The sequence below is a fragment of the Oncorhynchus masou genome, chromosome 16 (genome assembly GCF_036934945.1).
Source record: "Oncorhynchus masou masou isolate Uvic2021 chromosome 16, UVic_Omas_1.1, whole genome shotgun sequence".
In the NCBI taxonomy this organism is placed as follows: domain Eukaryota; kingdom Metazoa; phylum Chordata; class Actinopteri; order Salmoniformes; family Salmonidae; genus Oncorhynchus; species Oncorhynchus masou.
The window spans coordinates 39,011,508-39,032,484 of NC_088227.1; the positions used below are offsets into that span (position 1 = coordinate 39,011,508).

The 20,977-nt window shown below is 49.9% G+C and overlaps 1 protein-coding gene across 1 annotated transcript in view; it reads left to right on the forward strand.

Moving 5' to 3' along the window:
* LOC135557935 (ryanodine receptor 3-like) overlaps positions 1 to 20,977 on the forward strand; it is a 259,087-nt gene that overhangs the window by 153,207 nt on the left and 84,903 nt on the right. Inside the window, exons 47-53 of the mRNA XM_064991658.1 lie at positions 1,109 to 1,241; positions 5,545 to 5,648; positions 8,395 to 8,530; positions 10,609 to 10,792; positions 15,998 to 16,103; positions 17,319 to 17,439; positions 20,261 to 20,430. Coding sequence (XP_064847730.1) covers positions 1,109 to 1,241; positions 5,545 to 5,648; positions 8,395 to 8,530; positions 10,609 to 10,792; positions 15,998 to 16,103; positions 17,319 to 17,439; positions 20,261 to 20,430 — 954 coding nt within the window. The remainder of the gene's footprint in view (positions 1 to 1,108; positions 1,242 to 5,544; positions 5,649 to 8,394; positions 8,531 to 10,608; positions 10,793 to 15,997; positions 16,104 to 17,318; positions 17,440 to 20,260; positions 20,431 to 20,977) is intronic.

The following is a 20,977-nucleotide window of genomic DNA, read 5'->3' on the forward strand; positions in this document are numbered from 1 at the left end:
AACATGAGCTCCATTCTAACTTGTGATCTCTCAATCTCAAACAGACACAGTCTCCCATTGATAAGTTACTTTCAGATTTTCGGGCCACAATCTATCTGCAATATTGAAGCTTAAATGAAATAGAAGTTACTTGGCCCTAGTTTTCTGGGGGGGGGGGTTAACATAAGTGAAACAATATATATGTTTTCTGTCACAACAAATAGACTAATAATGTCATATTCTATATTGTTATATATATATTCTATACTGAACAGTAATTTAAACGCAACATGTAACAATTTCAACGATTTTACTGAATTACAGTTCATATAAGGAAATTAGTCAATTGAAATGCACTGTAAAGTCATTATGCCCTAATCTATGAATTTCACATGTCTGGGCAGGGGCTCAGCCATGGGTGGGCCTGGGAGGGCATATGCCCACCCAATGGGGAGCCAGGCCCAATCAGAATTAGTTTTTCGCCACAAAGTGCATTATTACAGACAGAAATACTCCCCAGTTTCATCAGTTGTCCGTGTTGTCTGGGTTATGGACCTCAGATGATCCTACAGTTGAAGAAGCCAGATATGGAGGTCCTGGGCTGGCGTGGTTACATGTGGTTTGTGGTTGTGAGACCGGGGGGACCAACTGCCAAATTCTCTAAAATGACGTTGGAGGCAGATTATGGTAGAGAAATAAACATACATTTCTCTGGCAACAGCTCTGGTGGACATTTCTACAGTCAGCATGCAAGTTGCGTGCTCCTTCAAAACTTGAAAGATCTGTGACATTGTGTTGTGTGACAAAAAAGGCACATTTTAAAGTGACCTTTTATTGTCCCCAGCACAAGGTGCACATGTGTGATGATCATGTTGTTTAATCAGCTTCGTGATATGCCACACCTGTCAGGTGGATGGAATATCTTGGCAAAGGAGAAATGCTCACTAACAGAGACGTAAACAAATGTGTTCCCAGATTTGAGAGTAATAAGGTTTGTGTGCGTATGGAACATTTCTGGGATCTTTTATTTCAGCTCATGAAACATGGGACCAACACTCTACATGTTGTGTTTATAGTTTTGTTCAGTATATTATATGGTTAAAAGGTATGTTTCCCTGTCTCTTTTTAGGAGATAGCCTTCCCCAAGATGGTTGCCAGCTGCTGTCGATTCCTGTGTTACTTCTGTCGTATCAGCCGACAGAACCAGAAGGCCATGTTCGACCATCTGAGTTATCTACTGGAGAACAGCTCCGTCGGACTGGGTGGGTAACAGGAGAGAGGGGAGGGAGGGGACCCCAGCAGCCTACTGGAGAACAGCTCTGTCGGACTGGGTGGGTAACAGGAGAGAGGGGAGGGAGGGAGGGGACCCCAGCAGCCTACTGGAGAACAGCTCTGTCGGACTGGGTGGGTAACAGGAGAGAAGGGAGGGAGGGAGGGGACCCCGGGAGGGAGGGGACCCCAGCAGCCTACTGGAGAACAGCTCTGTCGGACTGGGTGGGTAACAGGAGAGAGGGGAGGGAGGGAGGGGACCCCAGCAGCCTACTGGAGAACAGCTCTGTCGGACTGGGTGGGTAACAGGAGAGAGGGGAGGGAGGGAGGGGACCCCAGCAGCCTACTGGAGAACAGCTCTGTCAGACTGGGTGGGTAACAGGAGAGAGGGGAGGGAGGGGACCCCAGCAGCCTACTGGAGAACAGCTCTGTCGGACTGGGTGGGTAACAGGAGAGAGGGGGGGGAGGGAGGGGACCCCAGCAGCCTACTGGAGAACAGCTCTGTCGGACTGGGTGGGTAACAGGAGAGAGGGGAGGGAGGGGACCCCAGCAGCCTACTGGAGAACAGCTCTGTCAGACTGGGTGGGTAACAGGAGAGAGGGGAAGGTGGCTCAGAGAGAGAGAGAGGGGGGGGGGGAGTGAAGGAAGGAGTGAAGGAAGGAAGGCGAGAGAGAGCGAGAGAGAGAGAGGGCACCCCAGCAGCCTCTGTCACTGTTCTCCTAACAAGAAGGGTATGAATTAGGGCATAGTGAGAGAGGACATACATATGTAAGACAGGAGAGAGAGAATGGTGGCAGAGAGAGACAGTGCACAGAAAACAAGCAACAGCAGTATGGACTTGGTCTGGGTTATGGACTTGGTCTGGGTTATGGACCTGGTCTGGGTTATGGACTTGGTCTGGGTTATGGACCTGGTCTGGGTTATGGACTTGGTCTGGGTTATGGACCTGGTCTGGGTTATGAACCTGGTCTGGGTTATGGGCTTGGCCTGGGTTATAGTCTTGGCCTGGGTTATCGGACTGGTCTGAGTTATGGACCTGGTCTGGGTTATCGGCCTGGTCTGGGTTATGGGCCTGGTCTGGGTTATGGGCCTGACCTGGGTTATGGGCCTGACCTGGGTTATCGGCCTGGTCTAGGTTATGGGCCTGACCTGGGTTATGGGCCTGGGTTATGGGCCTGACCTGGGTTATCGGCCTGGTCTGGGTTATCGGCCTGGTCTGGGTTATGGGCCTGGGTTATGGGCCTGACCTGGGTTATCGGCCTGGTCTGGGTTATGGGCCTGGTCTGGGTTATGGACCTGACCTGGGTTATGGGCCTGGGTTATGGGCCTGACCTGGGTTATCGGCCTGGTCTGGGTTATGGGCGTGGTCTGGGTTATGGACCTGACCTGGGTTAGTAATAATGTGTACACTGTCCCCTCTGTTTGTGGGACAAAACACTGCATGAGCTCTGTCTCCCCCGAGGAGCTCTGGGACAGAGGAGACAGAGGGGAGGAATGGTACTGAGACAATGACAATCAGATAGCCGGCGACAGAGAGTGGGAGAAGAAACACTCTGTTCTGTTGTTCCTGCTAGCAAGGCAAAGGAGGGAGAGTTAGAAGAATATAGAGAGGAGAGAAGTGATGGACTGAGGGAAGGAGAGAATGAGAGGGCACAGTTTGGCTTTTGTCCCTGGGTTTACGACAGCTGGGGCTGGTGCAGTGACTGGGGCTGGGCTGTGACTGGGACTGGGTCTGGGGCAGTGACTGTCCCCTTCACTAGAGGACTCCGTTGCCCCCTTTACTAGAGGACTCAGATGTCCCCTTAACTAGAGGACTCAGCTGTCCCCTTCACTAGAGGACTCCGTTGCCCCCTTAACTAGAGGACTCAGCTGTCCCCTTTACTAGAGGACTCAGCTGTCCCCTTTACTAGAGGACTCAGATGTCCCCTTTACTAGAGGACTCAGCTGTCCCCTTTACTAGAGGACTCAGCTGTCCCCTTTACTAGAGGACTCAGCTGTCCCCTTCACTGGGGGACTCAGCTGTCCCCTTTACTAGAGGACTCAGCTGTCCCCTTCACTGGGGGACTCAGCTGTCCCCTTTACTAGAGGACTCAGCTGTCCCCTTCACTGGGGGGACTCAGCTGTCCCCTTCACTAGAGGACTCAGCCATCCCCTTTACTAGAGGACTCAGCTGTCCCCTTTACTAGAGGACTCAGCTGTCCCCTTCACTGGGGGACTCAGCTGTCCCCTTTACTAGAGGACTCAGCTGTCCTCTTTACTAGAGGACTCAGCTGTCCCCTTTACTAGGGGACTCAGCTGTCCTCTTTTACTAGAGGACTCAGCTGTCCCCTTCAATGGGGGACTCAGCTGTCCCCTTTACTAGAGGACTCAGCTGTCATCTTTACTAGAGGACTCAGCTGTCCCCTTTACTAGAGGACTCAGCTGTCCCCTTTACTAGGGGACTTAGCTGTCCCCTTTACTAGGGGACTCAGCTGTCCTCTTTACTAGAGGACTCAGCTGTCCCCTTTACTAGGGGACTCAGCTGTCCTCTTTTACTAGAGGACTCAGCTGTCCCCTTAAATGGGGGACTCAGCCATCCCCTTTACTAGAGGACTCAGCTGTCCTCTTTACTAGAGGACTCAGCTGTCCCCTTTACTAGAGGACTCAGCTGTCCCCTTTACTAGGGGACTCAGCTGTCCCCTTCACTGGGGGACTCAGCTGTCCCCTTTATTAGAGGACTCAGCTGTCCCCTTTAGTAAGGGACAGCTGTCCCCTTTAGTAAGGGACTCAGCTGTCCCCTTTACTAGAGGACTCAGCTGTCCTCTTTACTAGGGGACTCAGCTGTCCTCTTTTACTAGAGGACTCAGCTGTCCCCATTCACTGGGGGACTCAGCTGTCCCCTTTATTAGAGGACTCAGCTGTCCCCTTTATTAGAGGACTCAGCTGTCCCCTTTAATAGAGGACTCAGCTGTCCCCTTCACTGGGGGACTCAGCTGTCCTCTTTACTAGAGGACTCAGCTGTCCTCTTCAATAGAGGAGACTGACAAACAGGTAGAGGACAGAGGGATTAAAATGTCAAAGAGAGAGTGATGGAGAAGAGAAGGTGAGAGAGTGATGGAGAAGGGAAGGTAAGAGAGAGATGGAGAAGAGAAGATGAGAGAGAGACATGGAGAAGAGAAGGTGAGAGAGTGATGGAGAAGGGAAGGTGAGAGAGAGATGGAGAAGAGAAGATGAGAGAGAGAGATGGAGAAGAGAAGGTGAGAGAGTGATGGAGAAGGGAAGGTGAGAGAGAGATGGGAAAAGGTAGCATAGAGAGCAATCAAGAAAGGGAGAGATGGAGAGAAGGAGATCTGGAATGAAAGAGAGAGCAAGAGGGATAGAGAGGACAGGGTGATGGGGTTATTTAGGGATGCAGTGCATAGAGTGATGACTCACTAGGGTTGGACTGTGAGGAATAGCTGCTGACCTTACTGTGAGTGATAGGAGATGTGAGTGATAGGAGATGTCTCATTCTCAAGATCATAGCACGTAATGGGCACATACAAATCACCCTCATATACTATTCTCTATGCAAATCACCCTCTTATACTGTTCTCTATGCAAATCACCCTCTTATACTGTTCTCTATGGGCTTAGAAGCAAATGGTTGTAATTGATGCTAAAGCTTTTCAAATTGATTTAAAATTGTTTTATAGCGCTGATATGCTGAGGACAATTAATGTACGAATAGCTGCTGACATGAACACCTCACCTGAAAGGCTTTTCAAGATAACAGCACTTAATGGGCACACATTCAAATCATCTCCATGTTTGTGTTTCGAATCAAATCGTTGTAATTTATACTACTGCCTTTTTGGCAGCAACGGTTTGAAACAGTTTGATGTTGGTTTCAAAGCACTAATATTATATGCTGACTGTACTAAATGTGTCACAATTTATCCCCTAACTATACACTAGCCCCTACAGACAGACTCCCCAGCACTAATTAATGGGAGGTAACCAAATCAATGGCTGGGAGGTTGGAAGTGCATCAGGATTTGATGAAATGGTATAAATGGAATGCAGTTTAAGAGATGCAGAGACACTGCCCCCTGCTGGTAGAACAGGAATGTGCGTGTCGTTTCCTGTCTATCTGTCTCTCCCCTGCCTCTTATTACAATTGAGAGATTTAGTGGGTGTCAAAAATAAAGTGCTCTTGTATCGTTTATTCCATGTCCACAATAGTGAACATGACAGTTGACGTTTCTGCCGAGTGGCCTTTCTCAAGACAAGAGACAGGAAATGAAATGTTTTAGTTTTCTTCCATTGTCTCCTCAGCCTCCCCAGCAATGAGGGGTTCTACTCCCCTGGACGTAGCAGCATCTTCAGTGATGGACAACAACAGCCTGGCCCTCGCTCTGGAGGAGCCTGACCTTGAGAAGGTAGGAGACACGCTGTCTGTCACTCTGCCCCATTATATAATACACATCCCTCACCTTCACCTGTCCATTATATAATACACATATAATACACTCACCTTCACCTGTCCATTATATAATACACATCCCTCACCTGCCACATTATATAATACACATCCCTCACCTTCACCTGCCACATTATATAATACACATCCCTCACCTTCACCTGTCCATTATATAATACACATCCCTCACCTTCACCTGCCCCATTATATAATACACAACCCTCACCTTCACCTGCCCATTATATAATACACATATAATACACTCACCTTCACCTGTCCATTATATAATACACATCCCTCACCTTCACCTGTCCATTATATAATACACATCCCTCACCTTCACCTGTCCATTATATAATACACATCCCTCACCTTCACCTGCCCATTATATAATACACATATAATACACTCACCTTCACCTGTCCATTATATAATACACATCCCTCACCTTCACCTGTCCATTATATAATACACATCCCTCACCTTCACCTGTCCATTATATAATACACATATAATACACTCACCTTCACCTGTCCATTATATAATACACATCCCTCACCTTCACCTGTCCATTATACAATACACATATAATACACTCACCTTCACCTGTCCATTATATAATACACATCCCTCACCCTCACCTGTCCATTATATAATACACATATAATACACTCACCTTCACCTGTCCATTATATAATACACATCCCTCACCTTCACCTGTCCATTATATAATACACATCCCTCACCTTCACCTGTCCATTATATAATACACATATAATACACTCACCTTCACCTGTCCATTATATAATACACATCCCTCACCTTCACCTGCCACATTATATAATAAACAAGCGTCACCTGTCCATTATATAATACACATATAATACACTCACCTTCACCTGCCCATTATATAATACACATCCCTCACCTGCCACATTATATAATACACATCCCTCACCTTCACCTGTCCATCATATAATACACATATAATACACTCACCTTCACCTGCCCATTATATAATACACATCCCTCACCTGCCACATTATATAATACACATCCCTCACCTGTCCATTATATAATACACATATAATACACTCACCTTCGCCTGTCCATTATGTAATACACATCCCTCACCTTCACCTGCCCATTATATAATACACATCCCTCACCTTCACCTGTCCATTATATAATACACATCACTCACCTTCACCTGTCCATTATATAATACACATATAATACACTCACCTTCACCTGCCCATTATATAATACACATCCCTCACCTTTACCTGTCCATTATATAATACACATCCCTCACCTTCACCTGCCCATTATATAATACACATCACTCACCTTCACCTGTCCATTATATAATACACATATAATACACTCACCTTCACCTGCCCATTATATAATACACATCCCTCACCTGCCACATTATATAATACACATCCCTCACCTGTCCATTATATAATACACATATAATACACTCACCTTCGCCTGTCCATTATGTAATACACATCCCTCACCTTCACCTGCCCATTATATAATACACATCACTCACCTTCACCTGTCCATTATATAATACACATATAATACACTCACCTTCACCTGCCCATTATATAATACACATCCCTCACCTGCCACATTATATAATACACTCACCTTCTCCTGCCTATTATATAATACACATATAATACACCTACCTTCACCTGCCCATTATATAATACACATCCCTCACCTTCACCTGTCCATTATATAATACACATCCCTCACCTTCACCTGCCCATTATATAATACACATCACTCACCTTCACCTGTCCATTATATAATACACATATAATACACTCACCTTCACCTGCCCATTATATAATACACATATAATACACTCACCTTCACCTGCCCATTATATAATACACATCCCTCACCTGCCACATTATATAATACACATCCCTCACCTGTCCATTATATAATACACATATAATACACTCACCTTCACCTGCCCATTATATAATACACATCCCTCACCTGCCACATTATATAATACACATCCCTCACCTGTCCATTATATAATACACATCACTCACCTTCACCTGTCCATTATATAATACACATATAATACACTCACCTTCACCTGTCCATTATATAATACACATCCCTCACCTTCACCTGCCCATTATATAATACACATCCCTCACCTTCACCTGTCCATTATATAATACACATCCCTCACCTGTCCATTATATAATACACATCCCTCACCTGCCCATTATATAATACACATCCCTCACCTTCACCTGTCCATTATATAATACACATCCCTCACCTTCACCTGTCCATTATATAATACACATCCCTCACCTGTCCATTATATAATACACATCCCTCACCTGCCCATTATATAATACACATCCCTCACCTTCACCTGTCCATTATATAATACACATCCCTTACCTTCACCTGTCCATTATATAATACACATCCCTCACCTTCACCTGTCCATTATATAATACACATCCCTCACCTGTCCATTATATAATACACATCCCTCGACATAAAGGAGAGTGGACTCAGGCTGTCACTGTCAGTCCCTGATTCTGACATGACTGAGTTGAGTGATGAGTGCACATTTCTGGAGAGCAGATCTGAGTTAGGAAGGACTGTGTAGTAGAGTGCTGAAGGACTCACCAAAGTGTTTCTGTATTCAGGTGGTAACCTACCTGGCAGGCTGTGGGCTGCAGAGCTGTGTCATGCTCCTGGCTAAAGGATATCCTGACATTGGCTGGAACCCCATAGAGGGAGAGAGATATCTGTCTTTCCTCCGCTTCGCTGTCTTCAGCAACGGTATGTCAGATAGAAAGAGAGATAGAGAAAGGGGGGAGGGGCAGAGAGACAGAATGGGAGAGAGATAGAGATAAAGAGAGGGGGGCAGAGAGACAGAAAGGGAGAGAGATAGAGATAAAGAGGGAGAGGGCCAGAGAGACAGAAAGGGAGAGAGATAGAGATAAAGAGGGAGAGGGCCAGAGAGACAGAAAGGGAGAGAGATAGAGATAAAGAGAGGGGGGCAGAGAGATGGAAAAGAAGAGAGATATAGATAAAGAGGGAGAGGGTTAGAGAGACAGAAAGGGAGAGAGATAGAGATAAAGAGGGAGAGGGCCAGCGAGACAGAAAGGGAGAGAGATAGAGATAAAGACGGAGAGGGCCAGAGAGACAGAAAGGGAGAGAGATAGAGATAAAGACGGAGAGGGCCAGAGAGACAGAAAGGGAGAGAGATAGAGATAAAGAGGCGAGGGCCAGCGAGACAGAAAGGGAGAGAGATAGAGATAAAGACGGAGAGGGCCAGAGAGACAGAAAGGGAGAGAGATAGAGATAAAGAGGCGAGGGCCAGCGAGACAGAAAGGGAGAGAGATAGAGATAAAGAGGGAGAGGGCCAGCGAGACAGAAAGGGAGAGAGATAGAGATAAAGAGGGAGAGGGCCAGAGAGACAGAAAGGGAGAGATAGAGAGATAAAGAGGGCCAGCGAGAGAGAGAGATCTTTTAAGTCCAGTTACTTGCTGAGGATGAAGTGGATAAACCATTGTTGGTGGATTGGCTATTTAATCTTATACAATGTAAATTAGTAATGAACCTATCCCAATTCCAACCTCTCTCCCTACCTCTCTCCCTACCTCTCTCCCTGCCTCTCTCCCTACCTCTCTCCCTACCTCTCTCCCTACCTCTCTCCCTACCTCTCTCCCTACCGCTCCCCCTTCCTCTCTCCCTACCTCTGTCCCTGCCTCTCTCCCTACCTCTATCCCTACCTCTATCCCTGCCTCTCTCCCTGCCTCTCTCCCTTCCTCTCTCCCTGCCTCTCTCCCTTCCTCTCTACCTAACATTCTCCCTTCCTCTCTGACTACCTCTATCCCTGCCTCTATCCCTGCCTCTCTCCCTACCTCTCTCCCTACCTCTCTCCCTTCCTCTCTCCCTGCCTATCTCCCTTCCTCTCTCCCTGCCTCTCTCCCTTCCTCTCTACCTACCTTTCTCCCTTCCTCTCTCCCTACCTCTCTCCCTTCCTCTCTCCCTACCTCTCTCCCTACCTCTCTCCCTACCTCTGTCCCTGCCTCTCTCCCTGCCTCTCTCCCTTCCTCTCTCCCTGCCTCTCTCCCTTCCTCTCTCCCTGCCTCTCTCCCTTCCTCTCTACCTAACATTCTCCCTACCTCTCTCCCTACCTCTATCCCTGCCTCTATCCCTGCCTCTCTCCCTACCTCTCTCCCTACCTCTCTCCCTACCTCTCTCCCTTCCTCTCTCCCTGCCTCTCTCCCTTCCTCTCTCCCTGCCTCTCTCCCTTCCTCTCTCCCTTCCTCTCTACCTAACATTCTCCCTTCCTCTCTGACTACCTCTCTCCCTACCTCTATCCCTGCCTCTATCCCTGCCTCTCTCCCTACCTCTCTCCCTACCTCTCTCCCTTCCTCTCTCCCTGCCTATCTCCCTTCCTCTCTCCCTACCTCTCTCCCTACCTCTCTCCCTTCCTCTCTCCCTACCTCTCTCCCTTCCTCTCTACCTACCTTTCTCCCTTCCTCTCTCCCTACCTCTCTCCCTACCTCTCTCCCTTCCTCTCTCCCTACCTCTCTCCCTACCTCTCTCCCTACCTCTCTCCCTTCCTCTCTACCTACCTCTCTCCCTACCTCTCTCCCTACCTCTCTCCCTACCTCTCTCCCTCCCTCCCTACCTCTCTCCCTACCTCAATCCCTGCCTCTCTCCCTACCTCTATCCCTGCCTCTCTCCCTTCCTCTCTCCCTCTCTCCCTACCTCTCTCCCTTCCTTTTTTCCTAATTGCCGCTCTCTTCCTTTCTCCACCGCTCCCTCCCCCTCCCTGGCTCCTTCACCCCCCCCACATCTATCCCTCCCTGATTCCTTTCCCCTCCATCCCTCTCTCCCTGCAGGTGAGAGTGTAGAGGAGAACTCTAACACGGTGGTGAAGCTGCTGATCAGGCGTCCCGAGTGTTTTGGTCCCGCTCTGAGAGGAGAGGGGGGCAACGGTCTGCTGGCGGCCATGCTGGAAGCCATTAAGATATCTGAGGACCCTGCTCTGGACCTGCCCTGTACAGCCAATGGAGAACCTTCTGGGTAATTCAATCTCTCAATCACTCACCATGAGATGACACCTTTAATTAACATAGGATCATTGAGTAGTGGAAGGTATATGGAAGACCATTCAAGGTTGTGTAGGGGGTGCGTACTGGTGGCAGAGAGCAAAAACTGATTTCCATCGGCACAGTTTAATAAACAAAACCACCATAAACAGAACCATAAACAAAACCCGTTACAGACAAGCATAACATGCACAAACACTACAATAAACAATTCTGGACAAGGACATGGACATGGGGGGAACAGAGGGTTAAATACACAACATGTAATGATGGATTTGTAACCAGGTGTGTGGGAAGACAAGACAAAACAAATGGAAAATGAAAGGTGGATCGGCGATGGCTAGAAGACCGGTGACATCGACCGCCAAACGCCGCCGAACAAGGAGAGGGACCGACTTCGGCGGAATTCGTGACAGTACCCCCCTTTGATGTGCGGCTCCAGCAGCGCTCTGGGACGGCCCGGAGGGCGAGGTGCAGGGCAATCCGGATGAAGACGGTGGAACTCCTGCAGCATTGAAGGGTCCAACACATCCTCGACCGGAACCCAGCACCTTTCCTCCGGACCGTACCCCTCCCACTCCACGAGATACTGAAGGCTCCTCGCCCGACTCCTCAAATCCAGTATGGAGTGAACGGAGTATGCCGGGGAACCCTCTATGTCCAAAAGTGGCGGAGGAACCTCCCGCACCTCAGACTCCTGGAGCGGACCAGCCACCACCAGCCTGAGGAGAGACACATGGAACGAGGGGTTAATGCGGTAATCTGGGGGAAGCTGTAACCTATAACAAACCTCGTTCACTCTCCTCAGGACTTTAAATGGCCCCACAAACCGCGGACCCAGCTTCCGGCAGGGCAAGCGGAGGGGCAGGTTTCGGGACGAGAGCCAGACCCGGACCCGGCCTCACTGTGGTGACGGTCTGTGTTCTCTTTTTGGCACAGCACTGCCTGTTGAAGGTGAACACGGCAGCTTCCCATGTCTCCTCCACGCGCCTGAACCAGTCGTCCACCGCAGGAGCCTTGGTCTGACTCTGATGGCAAGGCGCCAGAACCGGCTGGTACCCCAGCATGCACTGGAAGGTTAGTGGAGGAGTGGCGAAGCGATTTCTGTGCCATCTCGGCCCAGAGCACGAACGCTGCCCACTCCCCTGGTCAGTCCTGGCAATAGGACCGCAGAAACCTCCCCACATCCTGGTTTACTCTCTCCACCTGCCTGTTACTCTCGGGGTGAAACCCTGAAGTAAGGCTGATCGAGACCCCCAGACGTTCCATGAACACCTTCCAGACCCTAGATGTGAACTGGGGACCTCGATCAGACACTATATCCTCAGGCACCCAGTAGCGCCGGAAGACGTGTGTAAACAAGGCCTCCGCAGTCTGTAGGGCCGTAGGGAGACCGGGCAGAGGGAGGAGACAACAGGACTTAGAGAACCGATCCACAATAGCCAGGATTGCGGTGTTACCCTGTGAGGGGTTATCCACCGACAGGTGCGACCAAGGCCGTTGTGGAACGGGTAAGGGGTGTGGCTTCACTGGGCACACACCGAGCAGGAGAAAACATAAACCCTCACGTCCTTAGCCAAGGTAGGCCACCAGTACATCCCGCTCAAACAGCGCACTGTCTGACTGAACCCAGGATGACCAGGTGGAGGGTGACGTGTGGGCCCAATAGATCAACCGGTCACGAACGGCAGACGGGACATAGAGACGCCCAGCGGGACACTGGACGAGGGCGGGCTCTGCACGTAAAGCCTGCTCAATTTCCGTGTCGAGCTCCCACACTACCGGCGCCACCAGGCAGGAGGCGGGGAGTATGGGAGTGGGATCCATGGGCCGCACCTCTGTGTCATATAGCCGAGACAATGCATCTGCCTTCACGTTCTTGGTGCCTGGTATGTAGGAAAGGGTGAACACAAAACGGGTGAAATACATGGCCCACCTTGCCTGGAGAGGGTTCAGTCTCCTCGCTGCCCGGATGTACACCAGATTGCGGCGGTCAGTCCAGATGAGAAAAGGGTGTTTAGCCCCCTCAAGCCAATGTCTCCACGCCTTCAAGTCCTTGACGACAGCCAACAGCTCCCGGTCCTCCACATCATAGTTTCGCTCCGCCGGGCTGAGCTTCTTCGAGAAGAAGGCACAGGGGCGGAGCTTCAGTGGCATACCCGAGCGCTGAGACAGCACAGCTCCTATTCCAGCCTCGGACGTGTCCACCTCCACAATGAACGCCAAAGAGGGATCCGGATGTGCCAGCACGAAAGCCAAGGTAAACAGAGCCCTCAGGTGACTAAAAGCCCTGTCCGTCTCAGCTGACCACTGCAAATGTAATGGGCCCCCCTTCAGCAGTGAGGTAACGGGAGCCGCTATCTGACCAAAACCCCGGATAAACCTCTGGTAGTAGTTGGCAAGCCCTAAGAACCGCTGCACTTCCTTTACCATGGTGGGAGTCGGCCATTTACGCACGGCTGAAATGCGGTCACTCTCCAATTCCACCCCTAATGTAGAACCTAGGAAGGAGACGGACTGCTGGAAGAACAGGCATTCCTCAGCCTTGACGTACAGGTCATGCTCCAACAGGCGACCAAGCACCCTGCGGACCAGGGACACATGCTTGGCACGTGTAGCGGAGTATATCAGAGTGTCATCAATATACACCACTACACCCTGCCCATGCAGGTCCCTGAAAATCCCGGCTTGGAAGACTGATGGCGCATTCATCAACCCGTACGGAATGACGAGGTACTCATGGTGCCCTGAGGTGGTACCGAAAGCCGTCTTCCACTCGTCTCCCTCCCGGATACGCACCAGGTTAAGCACTCCTGAGATCTAGTTTGGTGAAGAAGCACACCTCGTGCATTGACTCAATTGCTGTGGCTATGAGTGGTATCGGGTAACTATACCTCACCGTGATCTGGTTCAGACCCCAATAGTCAATACACGGACCCCATAGGCTCCGTCTCCACCTATGAGAGGGGATACACATGACACTTGGGAAGTGCAGCGTCTACCAGGAGATTTATCCCACAATCGCCCCGTCGATTCGGTGGTAATTGAAATGCCTTCCTTTTTGAGAAGGCGAGAGCTAAATCGTCATATTCTGGGGGAACGCACACGGTGGAGACCTGGTCTGGACTTTCCACCGTAGTAGAACAAATGGAAACCCCGAAACACCTCCCCGAGCACTCTTGCGACCACCCTGTGAGAGCCCTCTGTGGCCAAGAACCCGTGGGGTCATGATACGCTAACCAGGGTAGGCCTAGCACCACGGGAAACGCAGAAGAGTCAATAAGGAAGAGACTAATCCTCTCCTTGTGCACCCCTGCGTCGCCATGCCCAGAGGAGCGGTGGCCTCCCTAATCAACCCTGACCCTAATGGTCGACTATCTAAGGCGTGAACGGGGAAGGGCACAGCCACGGGAACAATGGGGATCCCTAAACTATGGGCGAACGATCTATCCATAAAATTTCCAGCCGCGTCTGAATCAATGAGCGCCTTATGCTGGGAATGCGGGGAAAACTCAGGAAAAGTGACAAACACAAAGATATGTGCAACAGAGGGCTCTGGGTGAGAATGGTGGCTCACCTGGGGTGACGCATGAGCGCCCTGCCTGCTGCCTCGCTACCCAGAGGAACCAATCCGGCACCGACCGGCAGTGTGACCTCTGGGGCCACAGATGGTGCACGAGCTGTAGTCCTCTCCGGTCTCCCTGTGCACAGCCCCTCCCAGCTCCATGGGTATCAGAGAGGAGGTGCGGGGGGATGGAACCAACAGACCCCGATGGATGGACAGGTCCACCAGCTGGTCGAATTTGATGGTGGTGTCTCTGCAGGCCAAATTTCAACGGACATCCTCCAGCAGACTGCATCAATAATGGTCGATTAGGGCCCTGTCGTTCCATCCCGCGCCGGCAGCCTGGGCACTCCTGGCCGCTCTACCCTCGGGCGGGTGGTCGAAGAACGGGTGAACTTCTCAAACTGGTCCAACGCCGCATCTTCGTCTCTCCACACGGCGTTGGCCCACTCCAGGGCTTTCCCGGTGAGGCACGAGACGATGGCGGACACCCTCTCACGGCCCGAAGGAGCCGGGTTGGCGGTTGCCAGGTATAAGTCCAGCTGCAACAGGAACCCCTGGCAGTTAGCAGCCATTCAATCGTATTCCTGGGGAAGGGAGAGACGAATCCCACTGAGACCAGGAGAAGAAGGGGCGTGTAGTGGAGACCCCGGTTGTGCTGGTGGAGGTGCTGGGAGAACTCACTGTCTCTCCCAGTGGTCCATTGTCTGGACAATGCAGTTCATGGCGGTGCCAAGATGGTGGAGCATTGCTGAGTGCTCCCGGACGCGCTCCTCCACGCCTATACCCGGGGTACCTGCTCCTGCTGACTCCGTCAGTTTGGTCCGGTATTCTGTAGGGGGTGCGTACTGGCGGCAGAGAAGTCAGGCGCAGGAGAGCAAAGATTGATTTCCATCGGCACAGTTTAATAAACAAAACCACTGTAAACAGAACCATAAATCAATGAGTAAACAAAGCCCGTTAAACACCAGCATAACGTGCACAAACACTACAATAAACAATTCTTGACAAGGACATGGGGGGAACAGAGGGTTAAATACACAATATGTAATGATGGAATTGAAACCAGGTGTGTGGGAAGACAAGACAAAACAAATGGAAAATGAAAGGTGGATCGGCGATGGCTAGAAGACCGGTGACGTCGACCGCCGCCGAACAAGGAGAGGGACCGACTTCGGCGGAAGTCGTGACAGGTTTAGCTTCAATTCAAGGTTGAGCTTCAATTCAAGGTTGAGATTCAATTCAAGGTTGAGCTTCAATTCAAGGTTGAGCTTCAATTCAAGGTTGAGCTTTAATTTCAAGGTTGAGCTTCAATTCAAGGTTGAGCTCCAATTCAAGGTTGAGCTTCAATTCAAGGTTGAGCTTCAATTCAAAGTTGAGCTTCACTTTCAAGGTTGAGCTTCAATTCAAGGTTGAGCTTTAATTTCAAGGTTGAGTTTCAATTAAATTCCTTTACAAGAAATGCAGATGGATAGAGGTGGTGGAAGTGGAATCTGACAATCTGCTGCTTTTTAAAACCATGAGCTTTATTAATTCAGTTAGGGAGGAATTTAGCTGTACATCTAGAGATGACCTTTCAACTAATTTGAAGGGACTTGTTTATATGTGTCCTAGATCTGGTGAGGATGAGGAGGAAGAGGTTGCCCACACAGGAAACGCCATCATGTCCTTTTACTCTGCCCTTATTGACCTGCTGGGACGCTGCGCCCCTGAGATGCACGTGAGCGACAACACCTTTTATTCTTTATTTTTTATTATCAAACCTCTGTTTATTGATGATATTCTCATTAAGATACAATCTTGAGAAACAACATCAAGGTCAACGGAAAAAAAGAAACAACTGTCCAAACATGTCCTGAGTTATCAGACCAACGATGTGTGAGGGTTAATGTTTCTGGTGACCCTGAGCAAGTTTATGGTTTCTTCACAGCTGCAGAAGTTAGATCAGTGCCTCGTCTTTCTCCTGTCTTCTGTCTGTTTGGCATGCTGCCCTCACCCCCCAGATCCATCATCAGCATATTATCAGATACACTTCAGCTCCGTTCACAGTCCTCCATGCACTGTGCTGCTCTCTCTCTCTCTCTCTCTCTCTCTCTCTCTCTCTCTCTCTCTCTCTCACGCGCTTGCTCTCACTCGCTCTCTCTCTCTCACTCCCTCTCACTCCCTATCCCTCCTTCTCTCCCTCCCTATCCCTCCCTCCCCTCTCTCCCTCCCCCTCTCTCTCTCCCTATCCTTCCCTCTCTCCCTATCCCTCCTTCTCTCTCTCCCTATCCCTCCTTCTCTCTCTCCCTATCCCCCCTCTCTCTCTCTCTCTCTCTCTCTCTCTCTCTCTCTCTCTCTCTCCCCCCCCTCTCGCCCCCCCCTCTCTCTCTCTCTCTCTCTCTCTCCCTCCCTTCCTTTCCCTCCCTCCCTCCCTCCCTCCCTCCCTCCCTCCCTCCCTCCCTCCCTCCCTCCCTCCCTCCCTCCCTCCCTCCCTCCCTCCCTCTCCCTATCCCTCTCTCCCTATCCCTCCCCTCTCTCCCGTCCTTCTTCCCCCCCCTCTCTCTATCTCTCTCTCTCTCTATCTCTCTCTCTCTCTCTCCCTCCCTCCCTCCCTCCCTCCCTCCCTCCCTCCCTCCCTCCCTCCCTCCCTCCCTCCCTCCCTCCCTCCCTCCCTCCCTCCCTCTCCCTATCCCTCTCTCCCTATCCCTCCCCTCTCTCTCTCCCGTCCTTCTTCCCCCCCTCTCTCTCTCTCTCTCTCTCTCTCCCTCCCTTCCTTCCTCCCTCCCTCCCTCCCTCCCTCCCTCCCTCCCCTCTCCCTCCCTCCCTCCCTCCCTCCCTCCCTCCCTCCCTCCCTCCCTCCCTCCCTCCCTCTCCCTATCCCTCTCTCCCTATCCCTCCCCTCTCTCCCGTCCTTCTTCCTCTCCTCCTCCCTCTCTCTCCCCCTCTCTCTCAGTTGATCAACAAGGGTAAAGGTGAGGCATTGCGTATCCGGGCCATCCTGCGCTCCCTGGTTCCTACCACAGACCTGGTGGGCATCATCAGTATACCACTCAAGATGCCCATTGTCAATAAAGGTAGGACCCAATGACTAAAGAGCTCAGATTAATGTCCTATTTTAACATGTACTGGTTGTATCAAAACATTTTTTTTTACTAACATTTTGGTTGATATTTGAATGAGTTGTTCAGAAACATTACTCTGTTGATTAAGAAGGGTGAAGAAGCATGGACACAATGTGTTTCTAGTCAGCAAGACCCTGCTGTGTTTTAATGGTAAACACATGTTACACTGTAGTAGAAGGTTAGTCTGTTGGTGCCAGGGCTTTTATATCCTATTCCACTCACAGCCACATCACTGCAACAGAAATATGTCAGGCGCATGAGGTAAAGGCTCTTACATTTTCCTGATTGGCTTGTCTGCTTTCACCCCGAGGAGTAGGTCTCTAACCATTTCTCAGTCCATGTTTCCACTGAAAAATAAATACTGCAGACTGCAAGGTCTTCTCTTAACCAATTTGTACTTTATCTAACAGTTGTCATGTTTGGTTATAGTATATGAAGTCGCAGCACGGAAAATGTGTTTGTATTGGAGAAGTAACTATAGACTTCTTTGGCAAAAATCAAATCAACCTTTCCCATTTTCAATTTTCTTCATGATAAATTCTAATGATAAAGCATACAGTATCTCTCTTACTTGAGTAAACTTCTTCTGCCACCTCTCTCCCTTCATATAATCTGTTTCCCACAGTGAAGTATTCTTCCAAGAGATCCTTCATTACACTGTAAATGTCTTTTTTCAAATGACTTCTCTCTGCTTGTCCTAGTCTGCTCTCCACACACTCAGCGTTTTCAGATGACTTCTCTCTGCTTGTCCTAGTCTGCTCTCCACACACTCAGTGTTTTCAGATGACTTCTCTCTGCTTGTCCTAGTCTGCTCTCCACACACTCAGTGTTTTCAGATGACTTGTCTCTGCTTGTCCTAGTCTGCTCTCCACACACTCAGTGTTTTCAGATGACTTCTCTCTGCTTGTCCTAGTCTGCTCTCCACACACTCAGTGTTTTCAGATGACTTCTCTCTGCTTGTCCTAGTCTGCTCTCCACACACTCAGTGTTTTCAGATGACTTGTCTCTGCTTGTCCTAGTCTGCTCTCCACACACTCAGTGTTTTCAGATGACTTGTCTCTGCTTGTCCTAGTCTGCTCTCTGCACACTCAGTGTTTTCAGATGACTTGTCTCTGCTTGTCCTAGTCTGCTCTCTGCACACTCAGTGTTTTCAGATGACTTGTCTCTGCTTGTCCTAGTCTGCTCTCCACACACTCAGTGTTTTCAGATGACTTCTCTCTGCTTGTCCTAGTCTGCTCTCTACACACTCAGTGTTTTCAGATGACTTCTCTCTGCTTGTCCTAGTCTGCTCTCCACACACTCAGTGTTTTCAGATGACTTGTCTCTGCTTGTCCTAGTCTGCTCTCCACACACTCAGCGTTTTCAGATAACGTGTTTCTGTCCCCATCGCGTATTAAACCTGATAGATATAATTAGATAGATAGATATAAATAGATAGATAGATCTATATAAATAGATAGATAGATATAAATAGATATAAACCTGTTACATATAATTCTATGTGAAACCTTATTGAGCTCTACACTTCTCCTTTCTTATCTTTCCATTTACACCATGCTGTGTTAGTGGAATGACTAAACTCCCTCTCACCTCTTCTATAAATCAGTTTATTTTTTGTTGTCTCCTCATTCTCTACCTCTTCTTCCTCCTCTTCTACTTGCTCTTCCTCCTCTAACTCCTTGACATCCCCTTACTCCTCCTCCTCTTCCTTCTCTCATACTTGTTCTTCCTCCTCTAACTCCTTTACATCCCCTTCCTCCTCCTCCTCTACCTACCTTTCCTCCTCCTCTACCTCCTCCTCATCTTCCTCCTCCTCTACCCCCTCCTCTTCCTCCTCTACCACCTCCTCTTCCTCCTCCTCTACCTCCTCCTCTACCTGCTCTATCTCCTCCTCTACCTCCTCCTCTTCCTCCTCTATCCCATCCTCTACCACCTCCCCTTCCTCCTCTATCTCTTCCTCTTCCTCCTCTACCTGCTCTTCATCATTCTCCACCTCCTCTTCCTCCTCTTATACTTGCTCTTCATCCCCTAACTCCTTTACATCCCCTTCCTCCTGCTCCTCTTCTACTTATTCTTCCTCCTCTAACTCCTTTACATCCCCTTCCTCCTCCTCCTCTTCCTCCTCTACCTACCCTTCCTCCTCCTCTACCTCCTCCTCATCTTCCTCCTCCTCTACCCCCTCCTCTACCTCCTCCTACTTCTCCTCCCCTACCTCCTCCCCATCTTCTACTTCCTCCTCTTATACCTCCTCCTCTACCTCCTCCTCTATCTCATTCTCTACCACCTCCTCTTCCTCCTCTATCTCTTCCTCTTCCTCCTCTACCACCTCCTCTACCCCCTCCTCTCTCTCCTCCTCTACCTCGTGTTCCTCCTCTATCTCCTCCTCTACCCCCTCCATCTCCTCCTCTTCCTCCTGTACCTCCTCCTCTACCCCCTCCTCTATCTCCTCCTCTACCCCCTCCATCTCCTCCTCTTCCTCCTGTACCTCCTCCTCTACCCCCTCCTCTATCTCCTCCTCTACCCCCTCCTCTTCCTCCTCTATCTCCTCCTCTTCCTCCTGTACCTCCTCCTCTACCCCCTCCTCTATCTCATCCTCTACCACCTCCTCTACCACCTTCTCTTTCTCCTCTACCTCCTCCTCTTCATCCTCTATCTCCTCCTCTACCTCCTCCTCTACCTCCTCCTCATCTTCCTCTTCCTCCTCCTCTATCTCCTCCTCTACCTCTTCCTCTACCCCTTCCTCTTCCTCCTCTACCTCCTCCTCCACCCCCAGACGGTAGTGTGACAGAGCCAGACATGTCGGCCAGTTTCTGTCCGGACCACAAGGCCCCCATGGTGTTGTTTCTGGACCGTGTGTACGGCGTGGAGGACCAGAGTTTTCTGCTACACCTGTTGGAGGTGGGCTTCCTGCCTGACCTCCGCGCCTCCGCCTCCCTGGACACGGTGAGTAGGAGAGACAAATCAATCTATCAGTCCTTCTGTCAGTAAACCAGTCAGTGAGCCAGTCAATGAGTCAGTCACTCAGTGAACCAGTCAGTCAGTTAGTGAACCAGTCAGTGAATCAGTCAATGAGTCAGTCACTCAGTCACTTAGTGAACCAGTCAGTCAGCCAGCCAGTCAGTCAGTGAACCAGTCAGTGAAACAGTCAATCAATGTAGCAGTCAGTCATTCAGTGAGTCAGCCTGCAAGTCAGTCAGTGAACTATTCAGCCAGCCAGCAAGTCAGTCAGTGAACTAGTCAGTCAGCCAGCCAGCAAGTCAGTCAGTGAACTAGTCAGTCAGCCAGTCAGTGAACCAGTCCGTCAGCCAGTCTGTGAACCACTCATCCAGTCAGCCAGCCAGTCAGTCATTTAATCAGTCAGTCAGTTAGTCAGTCAGCCAGTCAGTCAGCCAGACAGTCTGTCATTTAACCAGTCAATCAGTTAGTCAGTCTGCCAGTCAGCCAGCCAGTGTCAGTGAACCAGTTCGTCAGTGAGTGAACCAGTCAGTCA